General features: G+C 48.9%; 1 protein-coding gene across 10 annotated transcripts in view; it reads left to right on the top strand.

Annotated features, from left to right (window-relative positions):
• Nucleotides 1–8,615, top strand: part of PXYLP1 (2-phosphoxylose phosphatase 1) — a 67,819-nt gene extending 59,204 nt beyond the window's left edge. For all 10 annotated transcript variants that reach the window (XM_033402807.2, XM_049709886.1, XM_033402804.2 and 7 more), the window contains 2 exons: nucleotides 1,441–1,580; nucleotides 6,245–8,615. In XM_033402807.2, the coding sequence (XP_033258698.1) occupies nucleotides 1,441–1,580; nucleotides 6,245–7,182 (1,078 nt within the window). In that variant the 3' untranslated portion in view covers nucleotides 7,183–8,615. The remainder of the gene's footprint in view (nucleotides 1–1,440; nucleotides 1,581–6,244) is intronic.
• Nucleotides 8,616–16,255: the final 7,640 nt, after the last annotated feature.

Raw genomic sequence — 16,255 nt, 5'->3', positions numbered from 1 at the left:
TGGAAAGCCATAATGCCCTATAGCAATCCAGGGTGATTTATTAGACTATATACTGTATGTCAGAATTAGCATCCTCTAATTTTAAAACATACTTCTGGAATGGATTTTTTTTTTTAGCTTTATGTTTTTGAAAGATAAACCCATTTTGGCAGCCATTGTAAAACACTGCCAGAGTTAATTAGGCTTTCAGACAGCGGGGGTCTGCCGTTAAACAATTTATCTTTGCTTCTTTTCGTGCTGATTTAGTTTAGTCGGGAACTACTCTATCTGTCCACCTCTGTTCAGCTGGAAATGTATAAACGTTCACAGGCCATTTCATTATTTAAAGAAAAGGTGTGTGTACTCATAGGTCATCTCATTATTCAGAGAAAATGTGTATATACTCATGGGTCATTTCATTATTCAGGGAAATTGTGTCTGAGTGACTAGAACAATAAATCTTGATTTACCATGTGTACTTCATGGCAGAAATGTAAGTAATGTCAGATCTCATGAATAACCTGGTGTGTTGTCTTCTTTTTTCACTATTCGTCCCCACCCCACATGCAATGAGATACGATATGTGCAAATTGCGTAGTGAGCTGTGGAGATCTGGGTTATCTTAATCAGTTAATTTTCTTCACAGGAGATTTTCCAGAGGTCACATAAGTTAAGGATTAAGGGTTACCCCAGTGAAGGTCGGGATGCATTTTCTAGGAGGAAGAGGCAGCATGTGGAAAGTTTTGGAAGCATGAAAGAACAGGTGTGCAGGGCCCACAGAAGGCAGATGCTGTGCGTGGCCAGAGCACGGCATTAGGGAGCCCTGGGCCTCAACGTGAGGCAGGGCCCGAGTAGACTGATGGCTGTGCGTGGCTTCTTGGGAAGGTGGCACCGTGGAAGAGCAGTGACAGTCGGGGTTGCCTTCTACGTCGACCTCACTGGCTGTGGAGGAGGCAAGATGTGACTGCAGGCAGGCCAAGGAGGGGCCCATGCCATCCAGACAGAGGCTGACTGAGGCAGACCCTGCTCAGGGATGCAGGGATACAGGAGAGGGGGGCAGAGAAGCCCAGGAGGACACATGTGCAGGGCGCAGGGGAGGGAGAAATTGAGGAGGACCCGCAGCCTCCGCTTGGCTGCCTCGGGTCCGGGGGTTGGTGGCCTCCTGGAGGGGGAGACAGGAGTGGGGCGGCCTGGGGAACCGGGTGGGTGAGGTCAATGCTGACTCCCACGGTGCTGAGGATGATGGGCCCTTCGCTGGAGGGCGGGGTCTCGGGCTGGCCTTTCGGAGTGGGGATTTTATGTGTAGGTGGCAGCGGGCAGGTAATCTTGAAACTGGACTGTACTATTATCGTGGGTGAAAAAGGTCTTGGCTCACTTGGGGTCCTGCTTGCTGAGGCTGAAATCGTCACGGACGGCTTTGGAGCACGCTAACCACCAACTCTCTCTGTGTTGCCTCTTTAGGAAACCGTATCACCCTAAACTGGAGGCTTTCGTGAGTCACATGTCCAAAGGATCTGGAGCCTCTTTCGAAAGCCCCCTGCACTCCCTGCCTCTTTATCCCAGCCACCAGCTGTGTGAGATGGGAGAGCTCACACAGACAGGTATGTGGGGCTGCCCCTCCCCGACTCAGTCTCCCACCCGCTCTTGTATTTGGCGGACTCGTGTATCGGGGCCTCCTGGGAAAGACGCTGTGGGTGCAGGGGTGAGTAGGGCCAGCACCTCAAGCAACTGTGTGCCCACCAAGGTATCTGATTCAACATGTGATTTCTAAATATTAAAAATAACCTCTTGGGCTTCCCTGGTGGTGCAGTGGTTAAAAGTCCGCCTGCCGATGCAGGGAACACGGGTTCGTGCCCCGGTCCGGGAAGATCCCACATGCCGCGGAGCGGCTGGGCCCGTGAGCTATGGCCGCTGAGCCTGCGTGTCCAGAGCCTGTGCTCCGCAACGCTCTGGCCACAACAGTGAGAGGCCCACGTACCGCAAAAAAAAAAACAACCTTTTTTCTTATTACAAAAGCTATATATGTTCATGGAAGAGAAAGCAGGAAAGACAATTAAGCAAAAGGAAGAAAATTTAAAGCACTCATAATCCCACCAAAGAAATGAATAATCTTTCTTCCTGTGTTTATATCTGCATGCACTCGTGGGCGTGCACACACACACACACACACTCATTCTCACAGGTGGTATCTTCCTAAACACTGTTTTGTAACCTACTTTTTCACTTAACAATATGTTGAGATCATCTTTCCCTATCAATAAATGTTCATCAACAACGTCATTTCTGACAGCTTCATATTATTCCACTATGAATGGGCCATGACTCATGTAACCAGTCCCATGTTCTTAGCTACTTCAGACAGAACAGCTGAAAGGTTTCAATGCAGCAGATCTCAGGGAGACACGCAAATGGCAGAGCCCCACTGAGCATGGCGTTTGTCTGGCTTGTGTGTGCCTCACAGAAACCCATCTCTCCCTCCGCAGCCCTGTTCATACGGTTGTGCTGCCAGTTCACTGTCAGCACAGGTTGGTGATTAACAGTGGGGTCACCTTTGTCGGTACGAGAAGGAACTGGTGGTCCCCTAAGAGGTTCCAGCTTCCTACTTCCTCAGTCTGGGACCTTAAAGGACTTTTGTGTGGCCACCAGCCTTTCTGGAGGAATCAAGGCGACCGATTGGCCACGTTCTGTTTCTTGATCCACCAGCATCTTAGGACCTCAGCTTTGATGGAAGGAAGGTCTCTGTCCTGTACTTGGCCCTGTTGGTTTCGCCATGTTTTGAAAGCCATTATTATTGGGGATACAGAGTGACAGAGTGGGGCGAGCTTAAGTCTCTGGAGGACTAGCCTTGAATAAGGAGTTTTGTCAAAAGCTTTTGCTAATTAGTTCACGTGCACAAGCTCTGCATTAGTTTAAAACAGGAGTTCTCCTCCTACCAGATCCAGCACCCCCTTTTATTAACAAGTGTTTTGTGGTGCTCCCTGAACTATCCTGAAGTGAAATTCGAGTATTACTTTTCTATATACATAATTTTAAAAAACAGTTATATCAGGCACCCTAATTGTAATACGAAGTAGAAACAACAGGAAACTAATTTATTATATAATTCTGTATATCTCAGTATAAACGCCTGAGCGCACCTTTGTTAGAAAATAGGATGAAATAATCAATTGCTTGCACTTCAGTGTAGATTGAAGTGTGTCACAGCTACAAATGCAGACTGATCAAGGGATGTGTATTGGTGACTCTGCTACTACGTGTCAGGACATGATTTTTTTGACAAGTTGTGATCAGAACAAAAGACACGTGTCCCTTAATTTATATTGCATTTCTGGAAAATTCAGTGGACGTTAATGTTATGCAAAATGGTTTTGTGTTTATAGACACAAACAACCAGATTTGAGATTGAAGTATTTAAACAGGGTTTTCACATGAGGGAATGTCTTATACATTCAAAAGTTACGTGGAACAGAAAACAGTTCCTTGTGAAGACTGTCTGGCCCTTGGACCCCACCCACGAGGGATCGGGGAACGTACTTCCGCATATTATCATGACAACCCAAACCCTCCCTGAGGGCAGAACCGTGCTTGTCTAGAACCACTGATTGCGAGTAATAGAAACCAACTCAAGCGGAAAAAGGACATTTATTATAAAGATTCAGGGTGACTCACAGACTCTTAAGGGCAAGAATATGACCAGACCTCCAGAGACTGGTACCAGCAATAAAGAAGCTGTCTGTCCCTACCTCTGTGGTTTTGCTGTGTGTCTGTCAACACAGTCCTAGCCACGTGTAGAGATGAATTTACACGTTCAAGTTCCTGAGGGAACCTGACGGGGTCCTTGAGGGTCTGTGTCCGTCAGCTGGCTAGGAAGTCAGGGTAACTGCATCGAGCAGCTATTCATGCTAACCTTTCTTCCCCATTGACCTGTGATCATCATCGTTTTCTAAATTAGTGTTACCCTAGAAATCATTTTTGCGGTTGTTTGCTCCTATTCCCGCGTTCTCTTTTAGTGGTCACTTTTATCTGCTATTTGAAATTTCACATCGCTGTTAGAATCATCATGTAAGTGGCACACTTTGGGCACCGCACAGGAGCTGTGTAAGATGCGACTGATCATAAGTGCCTACTCTGTCCCAGATGCTTTGGCAGCTGCCGCATGTAGGGGAGGGGCGGTGGCTGGATGACTGAGGTGCTGTCCTAAAGGAACCTGCAGCTGCGGTGGTACAGCGCATGGAGACCCCTGAGGGTGTTGCTGCAAGTCGCAGGCTCTTACAGAGTAAACACGGGTTTTGGAGTAGACAGACCTGTGAAACGGAGCTCATAACATCTTCCCGACAGCGCTGGTGGCAAGCTGCAGTAGACAGCATGTGTAAAGTGCCCAGCACAGTGCTAGCATATGCTAGGCTCAATGTATGCAGCTGTTGCCTTAGCGGTCCAGCGGCCTGTGCAAACAGGAGGGAATGATTAATTGGACCTCTGGGGAGCGGGGGAGGAGGAGGGAGAAGAGAAGGTAGTATTGGAGCCAGGATGAGGATTTCACTGGGAAGAGAAAGGGAAGGGCGTGAACAGAGGCATGAAGATGCTGGCCGTGTTTGGAGAGAAGGAGAAGCCCTGAATGGGTAGTGTTTCTGCAGGAACATGTAGGGAGGAGGGGACGTGAGCACAAGGTTGGGCCGGGGCAGGGGCTGGAGTTCTGCTCGGCCACGTCTTAACTGTGAATGGCTTGGGCCTCAGTTTCCTCATCTGTAAAATAAGGAAAAGGGGGATAATGATAATATACCTTCTTTGCTGGGTTTTCGTGAGGATTAAAGGAGAAAGGTTGGCACACAGTAAGCGCGCCAGCCTTAACGTACATAGCCTCAGAATACAGGGTAGGCCCAGAGGGGAACGGGGACAGACACACATTCTGGATGTTTGTCACTCATGGCTGGTCCCTTTATGCGGGTCATTTGGAAATGCGAAGACCTACCCCAGCCCAGATCTCTCAGGGGATTCTGCTGTCAATACTCTTCATTCAAAGTCGGACCTACACATCCTTCTTTTTTTTTTTTTCCTGAGCTATTCCCCTTCCTGGGCCAACACCGTTCCCTCTGTCTCACGCATTTCAGCCTGAAGTCTTCTCATCTTTGTGGTGGGGCATCTGAATAAGTGGCATTACTGGTCATAGGGCCTGCCTGTGATTGACACTCTCGGAGAATGCAGACCTTGCACTGAAATTCCATCCCAACATCCTGTTGGCTGCAGGGCGAGCTTGCTTTCATCTTGGACCACCTTCTCCTGCTCGAAGATAAGACTTTTGCAGTTTTTTCCTTTTTTTTTTCAAGATACTATACTGTGGTATAGTTCCTGTGTGTAGTTCGAAACTATGACAACTAAAGGGTAAACTTAAAATTCACGCTCCTACCCATGTTCCACCTCCCCCCCCCCATTTCTGTGCCCCCATCATCCCCAGGTAACCATTGTGCATCCTCGCAAAATTTTTCTATGCAAAACACAGACAGCTGCCAATACACGTTCTTATTTTCCCCTCATTTTTATTTAAAAGCAGCATAATAAACATACTGTTCTGCAGTTTGCTTTTTTTTTTTCCCCCAAATATTCTGAGTATCTGGGAGATCATTCCAGATCCATACAGAGATAGTATCCTTGCTGATGAGCAGGTAAAGCCCTAGCAGGATTGGGCAGAATGTACCCAGAAGGTGAGCAGAGAGCCTTCAGCTGGGACAGTAGGGAGGATGGTGTGAAGGAGGGAACGTCCCCAGGGTGAGGGGACTAGGCAGCCAGCAAGTGACTTGTTCTCCTTGCCTGACAGATTTCCATGAACTCCCCAGGCACACTGAGGAATGATTTGTCCAGCGCAGGAGGGAGAAAGCTCTCCTTAGGCCCCTGCCAGTTACCTCCTAGACGTCCACCAGTGCGATGGTTCCTACCCTCTGAGCCCCGCCAGTCACATCCCTCCTCCAGGGGAGGGACCAGTCAGAAGGGAGGAATCAAGGCAGATAAAGGGTCCTTGTGCTTCCCGGAAAGGCGTGGGTCCAGAGGACCGGGCCCCGCTCTGCTCGTCCCTTTGTGGATAACCCTGAGGGGCTCCCTTGGCACGCTGACGTGAGCCCGTTCTCGGGGCTTCCACGCACTGGGGGCCAGGCTCGAGGACGTAATCGTTCGCCGTCTAAAGCATTCCAGAGTTGGACGGGCCTCGACTCCGCGTGCTGTTCCTTCTGCTAAGCTGGTAGCAAGGCAAGCGTGTGGCACTCTTGTGTTTCAGGGGTTGTGCAGCATCTGCAGAATGGCCAGCTGCTGAGGGACGTCTACCTGAAGAAACACAGACTCCTGCCCAGTGACTGGTCCACAGAGCAGCTTCGCTTAGAGACCACTGGCAAAAGCCGGACGCTGCAGAGTGGGCTGGCTCTGCTTTATGGCTTTCTCCCAGATTTTGACTGGAAGAAGATTTATTTCCGGCACCAGCCCAGTGCTCTGTTCTGCTCCGGGAACTGCTACTGCCCGCTGAGGAACCAGTACCTAGAAAAGGAGCAGCGTCGGCAGTACCTGTTGCGTTTGAAAAACAGGCAGCTGGAGAGGACCTACGAGGAGATGGCCAGGATCGTGGACACCTCCACCAAGCAGCTCCGGGCCGCCAACCCCATTGACGCCATGCTCTGCCTCTTCTGCCACAACGTCAGCTTCCCCTGCACCAGGAATGGCTGTGTTAACATGGAGCACTTCAAGGTGATCAAGAGGCATCAGATAGAGGATGAGAGCGAGAGGCGGGAGAAGAAACTGTATCTGGGGTACGCGCTCCTGGGCGCCCACCCCATCCTGAACCAGACCGTGGGCCGCATGCGGCGCGCGGCAGAGGGCCGTAAGGAAGAGCTCTTTGCTCTCTCCTCTGCTCATGACGTCACTCTGGCCCCGATTCTCAGTGCCTTGGGCCTTACAGAAGCCAGGTTCCCGAGGTTCGCGGCCAGGTTGATCTTTGAGCTCTGGCAAGACAGAGAGAAGCCCGGCGAGCACTCCGTCCGGATTCTCTACGACGGTGTCGATGTCACGTTCCACACCTCGTTCTGCCAGGATCACCACAAGCGGTCTCCCAAGCCCATGTGCCCCCTCGAAAACTTCGTCCGCTTTGTCAAAAGGGACATGTTCGTGGCCCTGGGTAGTGGTAGCACTAATTATTTTGATGCGTGTCACAGGGAAGGATCCTAAAAGGTACGTGGTGCGGCGCTAACAGAATCTATGCCAATACAGAGGGATGGGAAAGGTCCACTTCTAGTTCTTTTGGTTGCTAAGGGTACAAGGTGATTTTCAAAGGCCGGAAATCATGCTTGGGGGCCACACAGATTTAGGGTTGAACAGTGACTATGTTGCTGTAATTGGGTACTTGAGTTACTTGGTACACAATGGCCAGTTCACAGAGAAAGGAAGGTACTTTATCATAGCCAGTTTGCTTAGGATGCCAGAACAATGCGTCAGTACCCAAAGCTGCCAGTCCACATACGTGTTCTTCTGATCTGCCTTGGTACTGTATGATGGAACCAGCAAACCTCAGCCAGAAGCTTCTTCATCTGGGACAGTCTTACCTTGTCCTTGTTCAGTGAACAATTTCCTGAAGTGATTTATCTAAAATAGGGGTAGGCAAACTTTTTCTGTAAAGGGCCAAATAGTAAATATTGTAGACCTTGTGGACCCAAAGGCCACATATAGCATCTGTCACAGCTACTCGATTCTGCTCTTGTAACTTGAAAGCAGCGACAGACAGCATGTGAATGAATAAGCGTGGCTGTGTTCATAGGCCGCACAGAACAGGCACTGGGCCAGGTGTGGCCCGAGGGCTGTAGTTTGCTGATCCCTGTTCTAACAGCTAGGCTCTACTACAATTGCACTTGCAGCACTTTGCGAGAGAACCAGTTGCATACCCAGAATTATTCAGTGGTGCCTCCAGTAACTTCTGCTAGAAACACAGAATCTGGTCTGTATCCGACATTATAACACAACTTGAGGGGAAATAAACATTGAGTCAAAATGAATCATAGAAAAATTATTAGAATATTCCTTGATGTTCATGATGATTATGGTATAAGATAGTTCTGTCTTAAATATTTGTCTGCTGTAGTCTATTTGCTGTACATGCTGAAATTTTTGTATTCCATTTAGTATTTTTATAGTCTAGGGAAATATTTTCTAAGACGAGTTTTAGATGTGTTCTGATTCCTCTGAAATATTCAGTTTACTGTATCTGCTTGAGGGTTAGAAGGGAGCCAGAAGCTGAATTCAGGCACTTTCTTCCAGTAAAACTAATTATGGCTCATTGCCTTCGACGAGCAGTAGAATTGGATCGATTTTTAAACCATTTTCATGTTTCAAATGGTACATTGAATTGAGTTTTAAATAAGTTTTTGGAAGAAGTTTGTTACTAGATAGTTAAATAATCTTTATAAGGTATTTTATATATTAGAAGCAATTATAATTAAATCTGTGATTTCTGACTAAAACGGTGCTAGTTCTGTGCGAAGAAATATAAAGTGAGATTCCCCGATGTCGCTGGTATTCCAGCCTTTTCTGTTTGTTTTTTGTCCAGTGTTGCATTTGAATACATCCGTTTCTATTAATAAATTTTTGAAGATTACTCGTACACACAACTCATGGTTTGTACCTGTAAGTCACTCTATTTCCTTTCAAGTGAGTTCATATGTTTTTTTAATTTATCTTTTTTTTAATAAACAAAAGCATTTTAAATTAGAAAGCTCTACAGCAGGGGTCCCCAACCCCCAGGCCACGGACCACAGCCTGTTAGGAACTGGCCGCACAGCAGGAGGTGAGCTGCGGGAAGGCGAGGGAAGCTTCGCCTGCCACTCCCCATGGCTCCCCATCGCTCACATGACCGCCTGCACCATCCCCCATCCCCCCACCCTGTCCGTGGAAAAACTGTCTTCCACGAAACCAGTCCCTGGTGCTAAAAAGGTTGGGGACCGCTGCTCTACAGTACATGTGGGTAGGGAGTGCCAGGCCTCAGCCTAGTGTGGCCAGCCACAGGCCAAGCTGGGCCCTCAGGGGTGATGGGAAGGGACAGCAGTCCTGCACTGGACCACAGAGGGGCTGCAGCTTCCTTCTCTGACAGCAGCATCAGGGCTCGGTGGCCAAGAGGATGTGTCACAGCTGTGGCCTTGGACTGGGTGAAAATTTATTCCCAGAGCTGCAGGCCTAGCCGCTCCTTGGCATGTGGGATCTTCCCGGACCGGGGCACGAACCCGTGTCCCCTGCATCGGCAGGCGGACTCCCAACCACTGCACCACCAGGGAAGCCCCCCAGAGCTGCTTTTATTGCTGAAAATTGTGTGTTCTCTCTCGAGTATTTGAAGCCTAAGCAGGTTTTTGTTGTTGTTGTTCCCACTCACAGTCTATCTGAATCAGAACTGCTACACACAGCTTGAGATTTAAAAATAAAGGTGAATCAGAAGATGTTTTAAAAGTCAGTTCGCAACATCTGTTGGTAAAGGTGGATATTTTGCATAAGAGCCAACATTAAAAGTGTAGATAGAGGTTTTGCCTCCCAAGACATTGGGTATGCATGGCATTAAAGTATCCTCCTCAATATCAACTTCTGAGACATTTCATTTCCATAAACAAACACTGAGCACCCAGCTGAGGTTTCCTTTAACAATATGTCTTTTAGATATATTTCTCATTAAGCTGCTTCCCATAACAGTGTATCTTGGAGAGTTCCACATTGAGAGAGGGTGGTGGGGCAGAGGAGAGAGAGAGAGAGAGAAAGGGAGAGGGAGAGAGAGAGACGGTGGGGGGGGGGGAAGAGAGAGAGAGGGAGAGAAAGGGGGGGAGGGGGGAGAGGGGGGAGGGGGGGAGAGAGAGAGGGAGAGAGAGAGAGGGAGACAGGAGAGAGAGAAAGAGCGAGAGGGAGAGAGAGGGAGAAAGAGAGGAGTGGGGAGAGAGAAAGAGAGGAGAGAGTTAGAGAAAGAAGGAAGGAAGAAAGAAAGAAAGGGAAAGAAAAAGGAAAAGAAAGAAAAAGAAAGAAAGAGAAAAGAAAGAAGGAAAGGAAGGAAGAAAAGGAAGGAGAAAGAAAGGTGGGCAGCTCTGGGCAGCTCTTTTATAGCTATAGGCATAATTCATGATTTCATGATATAGATGAGACATATTTTTAAATTTTCATTAAAAATGCATGAAATTAAAATGTAACACCAAGGTACTAACATAGGACTACAAGGCTTTTGAGGTACACGGAACAAAGTAGAGAGACCAGCAATTGTATGTGTTGATTAATATGAGTAGAGTACATATTCTTTCTCTAAATTCACTTAGAAATAGAAATGAAGAACTGAAATGAAGAACTGAAGAACAGCAATCCTTAATTGCTGTTAAGCCTATTTGAGAGTCTTTGTAGCTATAGCAGAATTAGATGTTTGAAAGATTTGAGTGATTCCTTTTTTCTAGAACTCACAGAGACTGACACGGGATAGGCAGGGATGCTTCCGTTTCTCTGAATCTTTAGAATGCCTTCTGGACAGGTGGAGCAGTCTAAGCCTGTTTAAACACAACATAAGTAGAAAGCGGAAGACAGCTGGGGTTCACGCTGCAGGCCGCGTTGATCGGGGCTCGCTCAGAGCTCTGGCCCGGGCACCAGTTAGCTCCCATTGCTCGAGGCCCCTGAACTGAGCGCTGGGTTGCACCCTGGAGACCAGTGCCTGCCCAGTGGCCAGCTCAGGCTTGACACTTCATCAGAGCGTCCGGCCAGGCCTTCCGGGCCTGTGAAGCCCTACAGCCAGCTGAGAGTGGCGTTGATGAGAAGGTATCCCCGGGACAGCTCCTCCCAGGGCTGCAGAGCCCCTCACGGAGGGGTGGCCTTAGGCCTGGCTTCTGGAGAACTCAGTAGTAAAGGCAATATTTTGGGGGTCCTGCTTCCCTCGGGGAGGGCCACCCCACAAGCATCTCTCTATCAATCTAACCCTCCGAGGGAGGTCCTATTACTCCTAATTCAATGAGGAAACAGTCTCATCAGGGTGAAGTCACTTTTCGAAGGAAGAGTCAAAGTGCAGATTCTAACCCAAGTTTACATGACATCAGTGAAACTTACAGCACATGGACTGTGACACACCGTGTCAGAGGCTCTCCTACACTCATTTAATCCTCCCAATAACCCTATAATATACCATATTTGCTGGCGAGTATCAGTGAGTACTAAAATATAGTGGGATTACAACAGCTATAAATTTAAATCTAAATGGTTAGGAGAATATTCCAACTCTGCTTCTGACCAAAAACTGGTTACAGTTTTTGTTAAGAAAAAACTACTTACATGAATAATTTTACAAACGCATTTTTGCAGTGATGTTATATTATACTCAGCCACTAGGGGGCAGCATCAAATATAATTGTTAGACTTCGTGACCCAGTCTTCCATTTGTAAAGGAGGTAGGTATTTCGGGAAATGTTTTAATAGGGTGACCAGCTGTCCTGGTTTGCCTGGGACTGAGGAGTTTCCCAGGATGTGGGAGTTTCAGTGCTAAAAGTGGGCAAGTTCCAGGCAAACAGGGACAAGTTGGCTACCCTAGTGTTAACATGAGACACGCATTAGGTGGTACTGTCATTTCCACTTTTATAGAAAAAGGGAGGTGTGATGGAGTGAATTCTCTGAAGTTTCACACAGCTAGCTGTATGCAGCAGAGCTGAGGCTCAAAGTTGTCGTCCATTAACCCAAAGGCCCATGTTCTTAAGCAGAATATGATTACGCATCTCTGAACCATCCAGGACTGTTTGGTCACATGCAACAGAAAACTGTCTACAGTGATTAAGCAAATAAAGCCTTCAGTGGCTTTATTTCTCCAGTGGCTCCACCATGTCATCAGGAACCCAGGCTGCTATCTACATCTTACTGGCCAGAATGGGGTCCTGTAAGCCACTGCCACTGCAGAAAAGTCTAGGAAAGGGAGTATTTTTATTGGGCACATTGCTGTCTCAAGCAAATCAGGCCTTCTTAATAAGGAAGAAGGGGGAAAGTGGATACTGGTTAGAGAACCAGCAGTGACTGTCACATTCTCCAAAGCCACCCCTTAGAACTGAAGTGTGGCGGATGCTATACCCTACCCAGATTCCCCACTTCAGGACTTCTTTCCCCAGTGGCTGGGAGTGTGCAGGCTGGCAGTGCCTCTTTCCCAGGCAGCCACACCCACTGACTGGGCAGGGCAGGGATTGAAAGACCTGGGGACAACCCTGAAGGGCCATCCCAGCTTTGGTGCTCCCCACGGGGTTTGTTGAGGCCTTGGGACTGCACTGCAGCCCATTTCTTCTGCCCCGTCCTGCTTCCTTGCCCTCCTTCACAGTGTCGACCCCAAGAACACTCCCCAGTAAACTTCCTACATCTACATCTGTCTCAGAGTCTGCTTCCTGGGAACAGAGCTGCAGTGGAAGGTAAGCAAATCCTAGGGACTAAGGCCTCTGCTAGTCTGGGCAGTAAAGCTGGAGTCATTTATCTGAAAGAGACAATGTAGCTAGTGATCACAAATTTCTTCTATCGCTGCCTATGAGAGGCTTATCATGTCATTGCGGAAGCTAAGTAAGCACACGTGAAGCGACAGGAGACACAGAGGGCTGTTACAGGAAAACTCACCGTTTATTGAGCACATATTAGGGGCTGGACACTGGGCCAAGCACTCAACTGACAGAGTCTCTGTCTCAGAGTATGAGTAGGCATCTATGATCTCCGTTTTACAGGAAACGAACAGAGGCTCAGAGGCAGACACCTGCCTAGGATGGCGTAGCCACTAGTGAGTAGCAGATTCAGGACTGGGCTGGACTACAGAGCTCTCCCAGCTTCCTTAGCTCACCCCTTCCTCTACCCTCACACAAGTGAATAAGTAAAACTGGGAACTTGGGGTGTAGGCAAGAGTTTACCCAACCCCAGGGAATGATCGCTGTTCCAGATGTTCATGTTTCTAGCAGTTTCTAATGCAGCATTTCAAAGAAATTAGGATCATCTTATACTGGTTATCTTAGCCTGGGTTCCTTTGAAAAGCAGAGTCTGAGAAAAAAACCTTAAGTGTAGGTATTCAATAGGAAATGTGGTCCCCAGGAGCAAAGGTGAAGGACAGAGAGGGGGAAAAGGGAGGGGAAAGCCAGCGCGAGGATGCACACTGAGCTGACCGTGGTGATAGGCCATCCAGCCGAGGGACCTCCCAGAAGCCCTGTGAAATGCACCTCCTCACTGGTCACCTGGGGAGAGGGGGGTACATTTATCCCTCAGCTCTGTCCACAGCTGTCTCCCCCTCGCTTCTGGGTGGAACATGCATGAGTGGGTCCACCTGAGCATCTGAGAAGCCCTCGGGCAGGAAGCAAGAGAAGGAGTGCTGCAGATCAAAGCCTGCAGGGCCTGGTGGTCACACAGTGGCTGGGAAAAGACACGAGGCCGAGAGGATTGGAACTGGAGCAGGCGATGCACAGGGTGAGACAAGCCAACATCCGTTGAGCGCTTTAACGTGCGAGGCGCTGTGCTGTGTTTCACAAGCATAACCTTGTTTTATCCTCACAGCAACCCTGTGGCTTAGAAATCATCGTGCTCATCTCTCATTTGTAAGAGGAGGAAAGGAACAGAGAAGAGGTCATTTGCCAAAGCCTCATAGGCAGGAAGTGACAGAACCGGGAGTCAAACCAGCCTGACCCCTGAGCCCTCGCTCAGGATCACTGTACCATTATATTAAACATGCCTCCTGGAGCCCCACGTGAAGTATGTGTGAGCGCTTACTAATATGAACTAAATACCTACTCAGTATTTCTGCCATATATGGATTGTACCTTTGTGTCAGTGCAAATCAAATCATGCCACTCCTTGTTAAAAACCCTCCACTGCCTTGTAGAGAAAATCCAAGCTCCCTAGGGTGACTCACCAGGCCCTTCATGGTCTGCCTCCCACTTAGCACTTCAGCTTTATTACTTGCAATAGTACGTGACTGAAGGGCTCGTCCACAGAGGGTAGTTGTGATGTGTTTTTTTGCACACCTGGGAGAGAGAAAAAGGGTCTTTGTATCACCATGTGGGATGTCAGGTTTGCAGAGTCTCTGAAAGGCACAGTCCTGTCCAGAGCCACCCCCAGCAACTCTCCCTCAGGACCTAGCAACCCCCAGTCCTTCACCGTCCTCCCCTTCCCCGCCTGTGTCCCCTTCCCCAGATCCCAGAAAAGGAAAGCACTTTGGAACCACACAGACGGAGTTCAAACCCAGCTCTGTATCACTTCCCAGCTATGAGGGCTCAGGCAAGGTATCTAGTCTCTCTAGGCCTCAGGCGCCTCACCTGTAAACCAGGATGGCATCTCCCACGAGAGAGTGCAGGTAAAGCCCCGCACATGTGGGTCACCTCCACAATGGAGCCTCCATTACTGCCCCCACTTACGCTTCCTTTTAACTGTGCAGAGTCACCGAAACCAGCTAGAACCAGAATATTGTCCCTGCCCATTTTTTAAAGCCAGGAAGCCCGCCTGGAGGCACAGCATCACGCTCTACGCATAACTGGGAGACAACAACTCCCTGAGCTCATGCGCTTCTCTTTGGGAGAGGAAAGAACCTGAATCTTCTGAGTCCTGCCTTTGTGACAGTGTCGTACTTGGCACCTTATACAAACATCTCCATTATTTCTCAAGGGAAAGGAAGCTCACTGCTCGTCCTTTCCTCATGTTTCTGTCATCATCTATGTCTAACCTCCAGCCTCCTGCTTTAGTTAGAGTGGCCGTCCATTGCAGAAGCAGCAGCTGAGCACAGCGTTCAGCAAAGGAATGGCAGTCTGGAGGCTTTAGGCCATTGGTCTGGCCCCTCCATGGCCCCTCGAGGCACTGAAGGCGAAGCAGCCCGGGAAGTGACGTGCACCTCGACAGAAGACAGATCCTGCCCTGGGTGGCTCCGCTGTAGGAAGCTGCACCCGTCCCTGCTCCTGGGGCCCACCTGTGAGGCACTCCTTCTCCATCCTCCCTCCTCCCCAGTGCTCAGGAACGGCAAGTCCTTTTCCTGGTGGGCAGCTGGCTGCTTCCTCCCAGCATAGAGCCAAGTGTGTCTTGGCTAGGCACTCCCCACATGTTCAGGAGCCTTTCTTCAGAAGCTGGCCAGAGACGGGGTTTTCCACAAATGGTCAGGGGCACCCTGTGCCCGTGAAGGGGCGCCACAACGCCCTCTAGTGGCAACTCCGTCTGGCCCTGTTCTGCAGTTTTCCCTCTTTCCCAGCAAACTGAAGCTCCCTCTGGTGGCCTAGGAGTCAACTCTTCTCTCCACCTGTGTCCACAGTCTTCAAGATGTAAGTAGAGACACACTGTCTCCATATGGTCTCACCCCAACTGCCCTTTTGTCTAACTGATGAACCAGCTGTTTAGCAGTCTCATAACTGGCTCCCTGATGGACAACTGTCCATCTAAAAAATTAATCCTGACTGGCTGGTTGGCTGATTAAGTTTCTAAATCACCTACAGTCTAACTGACCTACTAAGCCTAAATAACTCAACACCACCTGATAAGCTTTTTTTTTTTTTAGGTCACACAGCTTGTGGGATCTTAGTTCCCGGACCAGGGATCAAACCCGGGCCCCCTGCAGTGGAAGCACAGAGTCCTAACCACTGGACCACCAGAGAATTCCCTACACCTGATAAGCTTGAACTGCCTGCCTGGATGACTCACCCACTAACCAGCAGAGGACTGGCAAGACTGACAGCCTGGCTCTAACTAGGGCTAACACTTGGTTGGGAGGAGAGGCTGCCCCTTCCTCATACCTTGATTCCTCTTCGGGCTTGGGGGCCTACTCTTCTCCCTTCCAGAGCCACCTGAAGACTGCAGAGGGGGCAACCAGGAAACTGACCTTCTGATCTACCTCTAGTGAGGTTCTTAACCAGGGCTCCACAGATGGGTTTCAATTCTGTTTTCCAAATAGCATGGCTATAAAGATGTGTGCTATCTTGGAAGAGGTTCACAGCTTTCACAGGATTCTCAAAAGAATCCAGCATACACAGATATCTTCAGAACTACTGCTCAGGGAAGATCCTCAGCAAACACATTCAGATAGGCAAAGCCCTTACCTAAATTCAAGCCCCATTTCTCTCTCACATCGGGTCAGGGTGGCAAGAACGTAACTAGGAAGACTGGGAGAGTCATAGTGGACATGGATGTAGTAGGGTGGAAGAATAAAGGCTGAGCTGTGATGCTGGGCACCCTTCGCTCTGGGCAGAGACTCTTTGAGCTGAGACAAAGGATACATTTACTAGGGCCTTTGTCTGGGGTAGGGAGTATGTGGGACAGTGTG

The sequence above is a fragment of the Orcinus orca genome, chromosome 5 (assembly GCF_937001465.1).
Source record: "Orcinus orca chromosome 5, mOrcOrc1.1, whole genome shotgun sequence".
Lineage (NCBI taxonomy): Eukaryota > Metazoa > Chordata > Mammalia > Artiodactyla > Delphinidae > Orcinus > Orcinus orca.
Note: the sequence above shows the minus strand (reverse complement) of the source record. Positions and strands in the feature narration are given on the sequence as shown.